The 16521-nt window shown below is 46.4% G+C and overlaps 1 protein-coding gene across 1 annotated transcript in view; it reads left to right on the top strand.

Moving 5' to 3' along the window:
• Myo5b (myosin VB) overlaps nucleotides 1–16521 on the top strand; it is a 302464-nt gene that overhangs the window by 232857 nt on the left and 53086 nt on the right. The window contains exons 18-21 of the mRNA XM_028776757.1: nucleotides 8561–8672; nucleotides 11410–11621; nucleotides 13758–13914; nucleotides 14627–14866. Coding sequence (XP_028632590.1) covers nucleotides 8561–8672; nucleotides 11410–11621; nucleotides 13758–13914; nucleotides 14627–14866 — 721 coding nt within the window. The remainder of the gene's footprint in view (nucleotides 1–8560; nucleotides 8673–11409; nucleotides 11622–13757; nucleotides 13915–14626; nucleotides 14867–16521) is intronic.

Genomic DNA, 16521 nt, shown 5'->3' with positions numbered 1-16521 from the left:
CCAGGCAGCTCCCAGGCAGCTCCCAGGCAGCTCCCAGGCAGCTCCCAGGCAGCTCCCTGCTTCCCTGGTCCTCACAGCTATACAGTTAACCATCCCCAGGCTCTCTGAGGACTTTGTAACTGAAAGAACTGTGAGGCAAATATTCCTCAACCAAAGCAGGTGTGGAAGGGCTCCTCAAACACACAGTGCTTGTATAAAAAGCAGATGAACTTAGTTTTCATACTACTCTTGAAAGCACAGTACTACTTTTTTAATCTTGAAACAGGGTCTCACTTGGCAGGCCTTGGACTCATGCAGACAGAGCCAAAGCTGGACTCAAACTAGTAGCAATCCTCCTGCCTCAGCCTTCCAAGGGCTGAGCCTACAGGAATGTGAGTGGTGTTTGCTGAAAAGATTTCCAGCTTTCCCAGCGTTCCCTCCTCCTAACCCATGTGGGGGAAAGTGGATTAGAATCACAGAATTAAATGGATACTATGACAACTGCCTCCTCCCCTCCTGCTTGTCATATCTGAAGTAGACATATGGTCCCTGCCTTTGCTCTTACACTTCGCAAGTGTGTACAGCAGAACTTAGGCCAAAATGATGCAGTTTCTTGTCTCTGGCTGTAAGAGCTTTGTCTCCCCTTCAATAGACCAGAGTCTGACCCAGGAGTTCCTACTCAGGCCTGGACATCCCTGTCAGGAGGACTCGCTTACAAACTAAGAAGCCAATACCCTCGTCAGATCTGTGAAGTCAGATTCTGAGACTGAGCCCTGAGCCTTTGCAGTTTGACAAGATTTCTCAATGATTTAAAAATATTCCCATTAATGTATTTTGTTGGTGGTGGTTTTGGGGTTTTGGCTATGCTGGGTTCACACATAGGGCTTTGCGTATGCTGTTTGATGCCCTACTCCTAAACTATATATGCAGTTCATGATTCTTTTGAGACAGGATCTTGCTGTGTAGACAAGGCTGATGTCAAGCTGACAATCCTCCTGCCTCAGGTTACTGAGTACTGGTATATAAGCAAGTACTACCATGTCCAGCTTCTCATTTGTTGCAGGAAGTGTTTAGAAAAAAAATGAAGATGTGCCCAGCTAGCTCCTGGCCTGGCCACCATGTTCCTACTCTAAGTTCCCTTACTAATAGTGGCACTGTCTGGCCAGTGGCACCAGCCCAGGACCCAGGAGACATTGGCATGGCTGTTGCCTCCGCTGCTCAGTGGTCTCCACGGCTCTAGGCATGGCTCCTGGGCCAACTCCACCACCCCCATGTGGTAGATATAACAATTCCCAGTACCCGATAGAAATAAGACTCTTAATGCTTAAAGATTAACCAAGTCAATTTATATATCAGCAAATACTCAATCCACAAGATGCCCACACAATTAGAACTGTTTTCCCAATTATCTAACCTTTTGCTATGAATAACTACTACCAGAGTCTGCTAGACACACACGTCTGCAGCCATCTCTCTTCTCTTCCTCCTCCTTTCTCCCTTCTTCTCTCCTCCCAACTCCTAGCTCCGCCTCCCTCTTCCCTATCAAGTGACAGAGCTCCACTGCAAATACAATGGGCAGGAAATTTCTGCCACACTCATTGATTTCTTTTTTCTTTTCTTCTTCTTTTTTTTAATCTTCCTGCCAGACAGCCATTACCATGGAAGAACGTGTTGACTTGGTACTCTCCCGCTGTCCAGTGCCACCCAGTGCCACCCAGTGCCACCCAGTGCCACCCAGTGCCACCCAGTGCCATCCAGGCCTCGTTGGGCCTGCCTGGGTTTTTCTGGGGTCTCCTTGGTTTGTGCTTTAGCACCAGCTCAGAGATAACAATGAAGAATTGTCTTTCCCTGTTCTTTTAGCAAAACTAAAGCAAGCTTGAGAGCTGAGACCACACTGAGGCTAAGTTTGTGCTCCCCAGGAACCCCGAGGTGCCCATAGGCAGTAGAGGAGAATGTAGGTTTACTGGTGAAGCAGTGAGTACTGTAGCAGCCTTTGCAAGGGGACTCTTTCAGGGATATTAGTGTCAAACAGTGAGGACACATGTCACCCATGAAGGCCACTCATAGAATCCACATGCTATCAACTTTACCCTCAGGAAATTCACTGACTTTCATAACATTCAGGTTGTACAACCTTCTCCACTGTCGAGTTGCACCATGTTTTCAGTAGCCTGGAAAGGAGCGATCCCTTCTCATCCCCTGCTCCCAAACTCTACCAGGCTGTCTCTGAAAATGTCCCTATTCTGGGTGTTGTGTATAAAAACAGCTAGAACTTTGGCCCTCTATACATGGGCTCTTTTCACCCAGCATTGTTTCCAAGGCTCATACTTTATGTGGCTGAATGTTATTTCCATAGATGGATTTACTAATTTTCTTTCCTCCATCAGCTAATAGAGATTTGGGTTTGTTTTTTTATTGTACATGGGTACTTTATCATCACATACATTTACATACCAGAAGATGGCATCAGATAGTTGTGAGCTGCCATATAGGTACTGGGAATTGAACTCAAGACCTTTGGAAGTACAGTGGGAATTGAACTCAGGACCCTTGGAAGTGCAGTGTGTACTTTTAACCATGGAGCCCTCTCCAGCCCCTAGGCTTTTATTTTTTAGCAAGTATGAATGCTGCTATGAACGTGTCTATGCATGCTCTTTTGTTTTCAGTCAGGGCTGCACTGTGGAGGCCAGGTTGGCCATGGGCTTGCAGTCCTCTTGTCTCTACCTAAGTGCTAGGATTGCAGGTGTGTGCCACATGTTTAGCCAGGTACATGTTTATGTGCAGACATTTATTTTCATTTTTATTCATTGTATAGCTGTCAGCAGAGTTACTGGATCTTACGGTAACTCTGTTTAACCCTTTGATAACCTTGTCATACTGTTTCCACAGCAGTTACAGTTTTACAGTCACCAGCAGTAGACAGGAGCCCCATATCCACACACGGTCGTCAAAATGTATTTGTATCTTTCCTCTCATAGCCATCTGGGGGATGGGAAGTGGGACTTCACTGTCATTTAGATTTGTGTTTCCCTGATGGTTCCTGGTGTTAAGTCTCCTTTCACAGGTTTTAGGTCAGCTGTGTGAATTCTCCAGGGAACTGTGCGGTCAGGTCATTTGAGAATTTCTAAATTAGGTATTTGCCTGTTGTTGAGTAATGAGAATGATTTGTTTGTGATCAGAGACTATTACCAGCTGTATGCAAATATTGTCTCTAGTTCTATGATTAATCTTTTTATTTTCTTGATCACATTCTTTTAAATGCAGACTTCCAACTTTAATGAAGTCAAGTTTATCTGTTTTTATTCTTTGGCTGTTTGGCTTTAGAAAACATATCTAAGAAATCATTGTCCAGTCCAAAGCTACAAAGGTTTGTATTAAGGTTTTCTTCTAAGTGTTTCATAGCTTTAGGTAAACCATTTTGAATTAACATCTGCATGGTGTGAGGTAGGCGATCTAGCTGCGTTGTTTGTATATAGATACACTGTTATGTCAGCACCAGTTCCTGAACAGGTCATGTCTACTCTTAAGCTTGGCAAGATTGGCAGCTTCACTTATATTTTATGGATGAGGAAACAAATCTCAGAAAACCTGTGATTGAATCAGATCCTCCAAGATGGAAACAGTTAAGGATGTATCTGCCCTTGCAGTAGACAAAAGCATAGGTTACCCTTCTAATCCTTCCCTGAGAACCCTAAAGGATTCTTCACCATTTTCTAAAGGTCCCTTGAGACTATGGATCATGGCATCTTTGGGACTTCTTTGTGATCTGGTATCATAGAGCTTGTCTTACTCAGGAGGCAGTTTCTGGGTTTATATAACCAAATCAATATCCTGATGAAGAAACAGATTCAAAGGGGGAGTGACACAGAGTTGTACACCTGTAGCCAGCCCATCTTGTCTGCTCACCCCAGTTGACTGATGACCTTAAAGGTGGACATTCTTCTGCAGAATGGTCTCACATAGTGATGGTTAAATTCAGTATGAGACTCCAGATAGGAACTTGGTCAGCCAAAACAACACTTGAGGCAACTGTGTTTTCTGTGCCATTGACAGCAGCTGGATCATCCTTTGATGTCTCAAGCCTGGGGAACTCATTCTGTGAAGGCATTTTTCCAGACTAAAGGCTCTGATGAATGTTTGCCTAGCCTGGAAGCAGCCACAGCCCTGGGCTTGCTCCACATGCCCAGCTATGACTGTTTGGCCAGGCCAGAGTGCAGGTGAAGGAGGCCATTTCTGAAACAGAAGCATGATACTGAAGTCTAGAATGCCCAGCTAGGCACTTAGCATGAGTTGAAATCCAGGGAGAAAGTCGGGGCTAAGGAACCGGAGAAGCCTACCTCCAGAGTGGCTGGGGCAACATAAAGTACTGTCAGGAGCTGGCATAGTCTTAGAGTGTTTTTCTTCAGTCACTAAGATAGAATGGATGCTTTGCAGCATACTGAGTGAGAGAAAATATTTCAGGGTCACTTGACAGGGAAGGGTTCACACTGTTTAGGTGACAGCCATGGATACTTGTTAAGACCTTCTTTAACTAAAATTATCATATATTCTATAACAAATATTCTTGCAGATAATTGAGACATTTTGTTGTTGTTCTGGGTCTCAGTGAATGAGGAAGTGTTGACGGCCCAAAGTTGCAATATGCGCTGTGTTGTATGGGATTCTCCTACACTGAAGAAGTAACACCCTAAGCCCTTAGTACCCTCTTTAAGAGGCACTGGTAGGAAAGGTTTAACCAGGAGGGTCCCACCATTTGAATGGTCAGTAAAAACTCTTTAACTAAAATAAGCAACTGGTTATAAATATATCACATTAATAGGTTCGGAGGTGAGGGGATTGAAGTGTCTGAGAGAAACAATGATCAAAGAAGGCTGGAGTTTAACAGAAAAGGACATTCACATGCTAACAGACCTGCAGAGGGTCTCAGAGCTTTGGGACCCAGGATAGACTCAGGAGCATAGAAGGCAAAGAGTCTACATAGCAAAATCTAGGCCAGTCTGGGGCCTTACTGAGCTGTCTTCCTGTACGTTGATACAGTTGCATTGAACACATTCAAGTATGTCCTGTTAAATTCTCCTTTGACAAAAGAACCAAATGTTCTTTTTATTTTCACTCTGCAGCTTTTCCTGTTTCAGGCAAGGAGACTTTTCTGTGAGGGCTTTCTCTCTAGACATGTACAGGTCCATGGAGAAGAGAGCCCATGTTGATTGTGGACTCTGTGGTCAATAATGTTACTACAGACCTTCTGACACCAAAGCCTACGAGTAGACCCACTTCCCTTAGGCTGTCTCCTGGGGGAATGAGTTCCTTCCCAAGACCAGGGACTCTTGACAGCAGTTCTCTTTGCCAGCTTCACTATGCCACCCTCTCCTTGTGCAGATGTATTTCAAAACATGTTTGCAAGTATAAAAAAAAAAAAAGGACTGGTTGCCTTGAGCAGGAAGGAACGTAATGGCTTTCTCATCACTCCTCCAATGACTCACAAAAGCCCAGGTACTTTTGTGAGATGTGTGACTATTTTTGTAGACAGAGGAGGTAAGACATCCAGCCAGCCTTAGTCACAGTGATGGCCAAGGTCAGAGCCAAGCTTCTGCGTTCCTGCGCTCTGAGCTCAGTACAAACTGGATTTTGACGTCTTTGCAGTCACACTTCCCCACACTCATAATCTCCTTGAGTTGTGGATCTGTCAGCAGTAAGAGATTTTCAAATTAGAAACATTTAAGGATTTCAGCCCAACTAAACGTTGTCTTAATTATTTCCCAGCAAAACTGCAAACTCACAGAGACAAATAAGTACACAAATAACCGTGATGCAGAATGTGAGACGTGCCCTTCAACAACCAAGGGAGACAGTCAGGAGGAAGTGCCCAGCAGCCTGAGGGAAAGCACACACCAAACCCCAACATTCTGATATGCATGTGTCAGTGGCAGAGAATATGTGTGGGGGGGGGCACAGAGACCTAGACTCCAGGAAGCTCTCTTTCACAGGCACTGGGTTCTTAACCATCTTTCTCCAGGTAGGAGTATCAGAGGGTAGGGCCAGGGCAGAAAGTGACTAAGAGAGTTAGCTACTAAACAAAATGCACATCTCATCTGGTTTACATTTAGCTGGGAAAATAAAAGTACCCATTTCCATCTGTAAGGTACCTGTTAAAGATGGCAGGCATCCACAGCTGGATGGTCGGAAAGTTTCTGTTCACTGAGTAGACTGCAAAGGGTAAGGAGACTCCTTTCCTAGTCCCAAGACCAAATCCTGAGGGGCTCTCGATAGTCTATGCCTTCCCTCCCTGAAAGAGTCCATGCCAGTTAAAAACCAAGAGATGGAAGACAACATAGATGAGTGGTTTCTAGGGTCTGGCAGAACTGCTCTGGGATATGAGAGTTCTTTTGGTGGTTGTGAACATGTTCTAGAATTGAATACTGGGGATAGTCCACAATTTCACAAATAGACTAAAAGTTATTTTAACTGTATAATTTAAGGGAAGAAATTTTGGCCTGAATCAGATATGACTCAGTGTCTAGGAGCACTGACTGCTCTTCCAAAGGGCCCAGGATTGATTTTTAGCATTTACATGGCATTCCACAACCATTTATAACGCTAGGCCCAGGAGGATTCAGTGCCCTCTTCTGGCTTCCAAAGGCACCAGACACATATGTGGTACACAGACGTACATGCAGACAAAATACCAAACACATGAAAACAAAATCATAAAAGGATAAATTTATATCATATGACATCTCAAAAGCTTTTGCTTGTTAGAAAGGAACAGACTGAAGCTGTGTGTATGGTGCTATAATCCAGCCTTTGGGAGGTGAAGGCAAAGAAGATTTGGAGCTGACGGTCATCCTTAACTTCATGGCAGCCTAGAGGCCAGCCTGGGGTACATCCTTTCTCAAAAAAGGAAAGGAACTGTCCTTTAGCCAACTATATCATAGAGGGAGAAAAACAGATAACTAGAAGTGTCCTTTACTTGTTTCTGCTTACAGCGGTCTGTTTCCCTCCAAGGCTTAGCTGCTATTGCAGCCAAGGGGCTCTGCTGAAGAGGGGCACGTTGAGTGCACTATGCCTCCCACCTTGAGGGTTCCTGGAACCCGTAGCATTCCTTTCTCTGAAGCTTGTAAAGGACCCTCTGAGGCCAAAGAGTCCCTGGGAAAGGGACACAGTCTGCTTACTCTCTACTACCACCTGAGCAGGTTGGTGTGAAGTAGCTAGACAGTCACTAGGCAAGGCCACCAATAAGAGAAGATGACAGCTGACTCACCTCAGTGACATACCTAAAGATATCTGAACAAAGTTCCAATAGCCTGTCCCTATAGACTGGTGTAGAAGCCCTCCTGATGTCTCTGAAGGGACAAATCAGCCTCACTCTGCACTGACCTTAGAGAGATGGAGGTGGACTGTACTGACCTCCTGATCAACTAAGGCTGTACCTCCGAGCAACCTTGGATGGGGGCTCATGTTGACTCTGCCACTGCATGAGGAGGTCATGAGCATTTCTGAATCAGGAGGTGAAGTAGTGATGGATGTGAGCCAAGACAGCTCTCCTGAGGAAGAGCAGTCCTGTTCAGGAGACTTCATTTGTTTATATGAAGCCAGTCTCAGATGCCAGGGGTAAGGTGAAGGCCCTCTAAAGACTACCAAAACATAGCCAAGAACTCTGCCCTGTGTGGGCAGTGGGTTAGAGGTCTCTTCAGTTATTTGGGGATGAGGGACTTCTTTACAGGGAGGTTAAATTACCCTAACTAAGAGAAAAAATAATAAAAAGAGAAACCACCACCATGGCTTCTTAAGCCATTGGTAGCAATCCTGTAACTGGATGTGGGAGTTACAGGGCAGCTTGATGCTGTGCCCATTTAGCAGATTAATAGGAATAGGCTCACCTCTGGAGCCTATGAGCACCTCAACCTTAGGTTCTTGGCCAGATTTCCAGTACTGGGCATGTGTTTCCTTGGGTGCAGAGCAGGCCTTGAATCCAGTCAAAGCAGGTAGTCAATCTTACATTCATGCCACTACGTATCTGTGGGCACCTCATATTTCTTTATGATGCACTATCAGTAAATGTTTGGTTTGTGTACCTATTTTACATGCCTGTATGCTTGGGATCAGTAAAGAGATGTCTAGTGAAAGGGAGTCTGGGGTGGGAAATGTCTAAGATGACCTGTTCTCTCTTCTGCATTAAAAGCAGTGATCTAAGAGGCCATGATGGAGACACTGCCATTCTCTTCTGCATTTAGAAATGTGTTTGCAAAGATCATTGAGTTAAAGACAAAAACCAAACCACATGGACAAAGTTGTGCCTAGGTAAGGTGCCCAGCTTCTTCCATGGTGGCAGCAGAAGACAGGGCTCCATGGGTGTGGAAAGAAAGATGGAGACCCTGGCTCTGTGAAAGATGTCTCCCAAACACACAATTTACACATCCCAACTTCAGGGATCCTGACACACTGGAATTCCTAGTAGTGTATAGAAAGGTCAGAACTCCCCTGAGACTGGTCTGAAGCTTCTACAATAACTTTGTACAACAGCCTTGACTCTACGAGACCGTATTCAAAGCCACCTGATCCACCTTGGCTTTTCCTCCAGATGGACCTATCATGACTTCTTCAACCGGTACCGGGTACTGATGAAGAAGAGAGAGCTCACCAATACTGACAAGAAGAATATCTGCAAGTCTGTCCTGGAGAGTCTCCTCAAGGTGACCCAGCCATAGGAGGGCATGGACCAAAAGCCCCAATGGTAGAGGGTGAGGGTAGGGGCGACTTACAGCTCGGTTCTCATCCCTGCTAAACAATTAAAGATATTGAGCCATTTCTTAGAAGAGACTGGGGTAAAAGAACTCCCTTCCCTGCCTATAGCATCCCCTGCCTTTCCACATCTCAGCACACAGGGAGCAAGGATCACTAGGGTGTGTAAGGAAGCAACCCCTAGGGGTGGCTGCTGCTGTCCATCCCAACATCTCTGGCCTCTCAGAGCTGAAGTACCGAGTGGAGGTCTGATCTGTAACCAACCTTGGCTTGTTATAAATGAAGCAACAGATATTCTTAGGCCTCTGGAAAAAAATTGTTTTAAATGAAACAACCCAAAAAATCACATTTTGAGGCTAGAAAATTATAAAACTAGATCCATGAGGGGCAAACCCTTAAATAGTCTAGTACTTCTTGAGAGTTCCAGAGGTACAGTAGCGTATAATGATCTATGTCTCCATGAAATGTTAAACCATAGAAAATATCCTTCAGAAGGTGATAAAAATTAAACATGTTTTTGCAAAATAACCAGTGAGGGTGGTACTTAAAGAGTGGTAGTGTAGTTGGTTGAAAGTTGTGCTTGGTCGATGGGACTCTGGTTAACCATGGTTTTGTTTTGGTTCATCCATCAGCATACATGTGTTGACACCTCATTTTTCATGGGTTAAAGAAATGTGTTCAAGCTCAGCTGAGTTCAGTTACTCTCTAGCTCTGGGAGTTCCTTCCTTGTGGGTGTCAGGGCTGGCCTCATGGTATATATTCCCCAACCCTATGAGTAGCTACCTGACTGCCTTTCACTTTGTCCACCCTTACCTGCATCTCTTGAAGGTTATTAGCAGAACCTTCTTCCATCCCCAGTCAAGGGAAATGACGTACAAGAAGTGACTGTAAATTGCTTAGGGTTGTTTCACAGGCAGTCAATGCACAGTGCTTACTTATGTGAGGTGATTGGTTTGGGCCACTGTGCACAGCTCTCTGTCCTGGAGATAGGCTGCTCACTTGTGCTTCAATCAAGACTTCCCCAGAGATACTGTAGTTCTTCCCCCATTTCCCCCCATTCCTTAGGCCATGTCTTCCAGAATCAACATTCCCACTGAGTAGGACTTTGGCTGAGCCATAGGTTATCCTTGAAGACTATATGCCTGGTCCTTCGCTCACCAGAGTGTTCTGTATACTTAGGAATAGAATAGTCAGAGGGGCCATGGGGAGCAACAGGGCTTACCAGCTTCCTTTCTGTAAAGAGAGGCTGTTTGTTGGTAGACACTTCATTAGGCCACTGCTGAAGGCTTGACAAACCAGTGTAGCTAGTAAGAGGGGAGATGGGTAGTCTGATAGATTCACCCCCTCCAGGGCTTTCAGAATGCTTTCCTACCCTTAACCTCATGCAGCCTGTCCTATACTCTCTGAGTCTATACTGAGTTCCTTCTCTGCTCTAGTCAGGGATGTCCAAAAGGAAAAGTATAAAATGCCTCACAGACTTGCCTGCAGGAGGTATTTTCTCAAACAAGGTCCTCCTTTCCATGTAACTCCAGTTTGTGTCAAGCTGACAAAAACCAGTCACCATGGTGTATGACAGAACTTGCTCCTTCCTGCCTATGGCCTTCATGCCAGCACACATGCTTAGATGACAGTTGTTTGCAAAGAAGTCTCAGCCATCAATGGATTACTCTTCCTAAGTTTGTCCACTAGTACCCTGCTGGGTCATGTCTCCTTATTGGGGTGAATACTAGAAAGGGAAACTAATTCTAGTACTATAGATATAGTTAAGACAGTGATTATATGTTTGGAGGGAAGGTTCATGGTAGAGTTTTATTTGAATGTTTTTTGCAGTTTATAATTATTATATGAACATTACTGTGATCGTTTAAGTAATTGTCCAGTGATTACTAGACAAAGTCATTGCTTCCACAAAGGCCTTGAACCCATGGCTACCACCCTCATTTCGTACCACAAAGCCTCTGGTGGCTGGTTCCTTCCCATACTCACCTTCAATTCCCTGTATGTAGCCCCCTCCTGACTCTTGGGAGCACAGGAAGGTGGCGTCTGCTCTGCCCTGCTCTGTTAGAATTCTCTGTTCTCACCTCCAATGGCTGTTCCCTTTGGTTCACACAGATCTTTGCCCACCTCCATAGGCATAACAGCCTAAACCAGTGGTTCTCAACCTGTGGGTCATGGCCCCTTTAGGAGTCACACATCAGATATCCTGTATATCGGATATTTACATTATGATTTGTAACAGTAGTAAGTTTGCAGTTATAAAGTAGCAGCAAAGTAGTTTTACAGTCGGTGCTCACCACAGCGTGAGGAACTATATCAAAGGGTTGCAGCATTTGGAAGGTTGAGAACCACTGGCCTAGAACACCCTTTTTTAATATTGCCTATTTGTTTTGCTTGCTAATCCTCCCCACTCCTTAAAACAAAGTTCCCTAGTTACTTTTCTATCTGCCCTCCCTATGGTATTGGACTTTTGAGGGCAAGTATCTTTTTAATGGCCATATCCGGGGTCCATGCCTGTCTTGTCGTGAAGATTCAAGTCTGCTTTATGAATATTGAGAGTCTAGGTATAACTACTAGACAGAGGGCAGAGGGGAAACATGGAATCTGGCAAGTAGTTCTGCCTTGGAAGGAAAGAGTAGTATTCTGTGCACAGTTCACTAACCAGCCAGTTTCCCTCCCAACCTTGTAAAGGATCCAGACAAGTTCCAGTTTGGCCGCACCAAGATCTTCTTCCGGGCAGGCCAGGTGGCCTACCTGGAGAAGCTTCGGGCAGACAAGTTCCGGGAAGCTACTATCATGATCCAGAAGACCGTCAGGGGCTGGCTGCAGAGAGTGAAGTACCGTAGGCTGAGGGCAGCTACCTTATCCCTGCAGAGGTTCTGCAGGGGATACCTAGCCCGCAGGTGAGCCATGATGGGGTCCATCTGGAGTCAGGAGGAAGGGGAGAGCCTCTTTGTCTGGAATTATAGTGCTTCCTCTTGGGCCTATCTGCTTCTTATATTGTTCCTAGTGGTTGTGTACATCTCTGTAATGCCCTTCTTGCTTCAAGGAGCAGATCTAGCTCATGCGTCTCTGGATACCCCCATCTATCCCCAGTCCACCGACACTAAACCTAGTACTGTCTGTCTAATTTGGGTACAAATCAACCATTTCTCCTTTACCTGAACCCCAAAGTAAAAGAATGTCTTTTAGGAAGAGATGAGTCTAGTTAACTTGCATGTAATCTCATTGTTTATACTAGAATTTCCCTTGAATTCCAGTTGGTGCTGGAAAGGTATGGGGAAGCTCTTCTATGAATTACCCTGCACCGAGACAGCAGAAAAAGGATACGTCTCATCCAGCCATAGCAGCTACGGTGCAATAGAGCCAGCCAGGCTCCCTTCCCTACCCAGTGCCACACAAAGGGAGCTACTGTCACCACTCTCTGCCCGACTGATGGCCCTTGGCTGGTGAATGGTAGAGTGGCAGAGGCCATCTCCATTGAGGCGTGTGTAAGATGTCACCTCCTCCTAGGCCTTTCCAGGGTTTTCAGATTGAGATCCCTCTGCCTCGCAGCCGGACTCTCTCCTGTTGTCCTTGGAGAAATGGTGGAAATTAATGTGAAATCTTGTGGTTCAGAGCCAGTTTCTCAGGTAGCTGCTCAACCCCACCTCCAGAGAGACAAAGACCCCAGCCCTAAGTCCCATATAGGCTTGTTTTGCATGGTAAAGCTGGAAGTGCTGCCCTTGCCACCATGCTCACTGACCCCAGGCTGCTGACTCACACACAGCCAGAGATAGCTCATGCGTCACCTCTGCACTGTTGAGACAAGCTCCAGGACAGAAGCTGTGGAGACGAGAGGACAGTGGGATCAACTCTGAATGGCTCCTCTCAATCCCCACCCACGAGTTCCGTCATCAGCACTTGTCCCTCGCTGGGGAGGCCACCAACGTGGGCCTCCTGATGGTGACCATGCAACAGCACACTGCAGTCTTCCAGCAGGGAGCATGTGATCCATGGACAAGGCCTCGTGTGAAGCAAAGACAGACAGATAGACTAGGGCCCCCTGAACCTCAGCACGTAGATGCTGGCTGGAACTGGGGAGCACTTCTTTTCCCAGGAAGTGATTTCTTGGGTCCTCTCCACCAGCTGGCATTCTGCTCCTCTCCTGAGCCTTTGCAGTGAGCTTGGCAGGAAGGGTAGGAAATAACTATCTGGCTCTCTTACTGAGGTGGGTGGACAAGTGAGAGGGTGGAAAGTTTATAGGAAATGAGAAAACTGCAAGGATCCATTGCTGGCCTGGGGAGGGTTTTTGTTTGGTTGGTTTTTGATTTGTTTGTTTGTTTTTCGGGTTTTTGATGGGCTTTTATTGGTGGTGGTGGTGGTGGTGGTGGTGGTGGTGGTGGTGGTGGTGGTATGTAGTGGTGGGTTTTAGTCCAGCAAATACTTGCTCTATTCCAGCACTGTCAGGTCCTGAACTAGCAGGATATTTGAAGTTTATCTCTGAGCTTGTGGAGACAGAGGGACAGACAGCAATGTGATCCCCTAAGAACGGAAGATACTGACTAGGCTGCAGAGATGGGTCAACAGTTAAGACCACTGGCTTCTCTTTCAGAGAACCCAGACTGTCTTCCCAGCACCCACATGGCATCTCACACCTTGTCTATAGCTCCAGTTCCAAGGCTTCTGACACCCTTACATGGACACACATGCACCAATGCACATAAAAATTTAACAAAAGAACAGGAGGTGCTACGGGTACCATCAGAGGGTGCCTGATGACAAGGAGCAGTCTGGTGTGAGGGTCAGATCCAGTCTGAGGCTGACTCCGGTAGAGAGACCTGTCAGAACACAAGGGAAAAACTACTTTGCTATTTTTGAGCCCAGATACCAAGCACTCAAGGCACTGGTGCATTTGGGAAAGGTGGCATGAGTCTGTCCAGTGGATTGGGGGGTAGGGAGTTCCAACTAGGGCCACAGAGGGAAGGCTAGCTCTGAGTTGCTCAACAGACTGGCTCCCTTCCCCTGAGGCCACCTGTGCTCTGTCCCTACCACTGCAGGCTAGCTGAGCACTTGAGAAGGACCCGGGCAGCCATCGTGTTCCAGAAGCAGTTCCGCATGCTGAAGGTCCGCCGAGCCTACCTCAGGGTGCACAGGGCTGTGGTAATCATCCAGTCCTTCACACGGGCCATGTTTGTGCGCAGGAACTACCTCCAGGTGAGCATCCGCCATGAGCATCTCATGTCACCTTCCAGCTCCCCTGCACCAGGGCCACTGCCTCTTTCTAATGAAATAACTATTAGGCTTCCCAAAACTTGAAGCTTCTTAGACTATGGTTCCTTTTGTCTTAGTGTTCCATTGCTGTGAAGAGACACCTTGACCAAAGCAACTCTTAAAAAGGAAAACATTTCACTGGGGCCGCCTTACAGTTTCAGAGGTTTAGTTCATAATTGTCGTGGTGAGAAACATGGTAGCATGTAGGCAAACATGGTGCTGGAGAAGCCAAGAGTTCTACATCTTGATCTTCAGAGAGCATAAAGAGGCTGCGTGCTCTGCTGGGCATAGCCTGAGCATATAAGAGGCCTCAAAGCCTGCCCCCACATGACATACTCCCTCTAACAAGACCACACCCCCTAATAGTGCCACTTCAAGCCAAGCATTCACACGAGTCTGTGGGGGCCGTTCCTATTCAAACCACACCTACCTGGTAAACAAGGATAGAAACCAGAGTTTGGCAGCCACTCCCTGAACACACGGTCTACAGAACCTAGCTAAAACTTCTGATCAAATCCTCAGATGTTATAGGCCACGTATGCTCGGTCTCCTAAACCCAAGGCCAGGCCAGCTTTCAAACCCCAGATAGTTAACAGAAGCTGTACCTCCATCCTTCAGAGCAAACCCACAGGCTGAGTGTGCTTGTCCTCATCAGGTCCTCAAGGAGCACAAAGCTACCATCATCCAGAAATATGCCCGGGGCTGGATGGCACGGAGCCGTTTTCATCGGCAGCGGGATGCAGCCATTGTCATCCAGTGTGCCTTCCGGAGGCTCAAGGCCAGGCAGGAGCTGAAGGCCCTCAAGATCGAGGCCCGTTCAGCAGAGCATCTCAAACGCCTCAACGTGGGGATGGAGAACAAAGTGGTCCAGCTCCAGCGGAAGATTGATGACCAGGTCAGTGGTAGGTTTCCTACACAGCTGTTGAAGCTTGTGGGATACTGAGACATGCTTGAGAAGGACCCCAAGCTTTCTCAGGGAGTTGCAGATACCAGAGGCCTCCAGGGGCATTGCCCAGGCAGCAAGAACAGTTACTGAATGTAATACACAGAATAGTGTCACTCCTCGACAAAGATACCAGACCGTAATCTTCAGGATCTGTAAATGTGGTCCCTTACACACCAAAAGAAACTCTGCAAGAGTAAGTTAGGGGTGTCTGGATAGGAAGATAGCCTTGGGCTGTCCAGGTGGACCCCATGGGGTCATAGCACGCTCTTGAGAGAAAGCTGAAGACAGGATCAAGTAACAGGATACAGATCCTGTCTCCAGTATTCAAGCCACCTTTAGGAACTACAGATAACAATGGGAGATTCTCCCCTGGAGTCTATAAACAACCACAGTCCTTCTGGCCTCCCTTAAAAGTCCCTTTCAGAGCTGCAAAATAGTAGCTAGCATTGTTCTGAGCCACCAATTTCATGATTCTTCTTAATGGGGCAATAAGAATAAGGGTCCTGTGGCCCTGCCCCTCCAGAGGCAGCACGGTATAGCTACAGCAAGGGCCGGTGCTTAATGAGGCTTCCTGTGTGCCCTCATTGTGTTTCACTCTATGTTTATGACAGTCCCCATGAGGTAAATGTTGGCATCCTGTCTGGTATGACATTGGTATTACATTGTTTAAGCTTTTACCTCTGTCTGCACTGTTACCTTCACACATCACCCACCTGGATGAGCAGTGTGTCAATGCTGAAGCCCGCTGTGGGTGGAGTTCTGTGAAAGGATCTGAGGCAAGCATAGGATACTGGCTTCTTTGGGGTCATGTAGACTCTGGTAGAGTACAAGTTGGAAATAGGTTCACATCAGTCAGGTGGTCCATGTATCTGCTGCTCCATACCCCAGAAGACCTTTGTTTGGTGCTGGACTATGTCAGATATTCTGTTAGGTTCCAGGTAGGAGAGACCATGGCCCAGGTTGTATGCTATATTACAGAAATAAATATTGGTACGGGGAGATTTTTTGAAGCTTCTCATAACCTCAGAGCAGGAAAATAGACAAGTCATTTTGGTTTTGATTTTTTTAAAAGCTATTCTCATATGGTCCAGACTTGTCTGCAGTTCAATTTATACCACTGTGATTTTTTTGAGTATCCCAAAGCCCGCGGTGGGTGGTTTATGTTCACACACGTGTGATCCATACAGTAGATGATCCTCACGTGACTTTGTGAATCATTTTGAAGGATGACGGGCTGGAGTTATCAAATATCTTGGCAAAGCCACAGAGGTATAAAGTGTTAAAATCTGAATTGCGCCCCAGGTTTCATCATACAGCTAGCATAAAGATGGTGCTGGCTTCTTAGTCTCAAATGTCACCAAAGAGCTGGTCCTGTTCTGTGTGCTGTTACTACTGAGCTGGGCTCCCAGAGAGGAGAGGAGACCCACTGCAACAGGACTGATAGTAAAAAGTGAGCACGGGACCCTTCCCAAAAACCAAGGAGAGAAAGGATAAAGACATACATGGCGTGGATGTGAGGAAAAGAAAAATCTGGGAGTTGGGGATCGGCATGGCAGAGGGGGACTGGCCATGGCAGAGGGGGACTGGCCATGGCAGAGGGGGAC

The sequence above is a fragment of the Grammomys surdaster genome, unplaced genomic scaffold (genome assembly GCF_004785775.1).
Source record: "Grammomys surdaster isolate TR1022 unplaced genomic scaffold, NIH_TR_1.0 272, whole genome shotgun sequence".
Classification (NCBI taxonomy): Eukaryota; Metazoa; Chordata; class Mammalia; order Rodentia; family Muridae; genus Grammomys; species Grammomys surdaster.
Note: the sequence above shows the minus strand (reverse complement) of the source record. Positions and strands in the feature narration are given on the sequence as shown.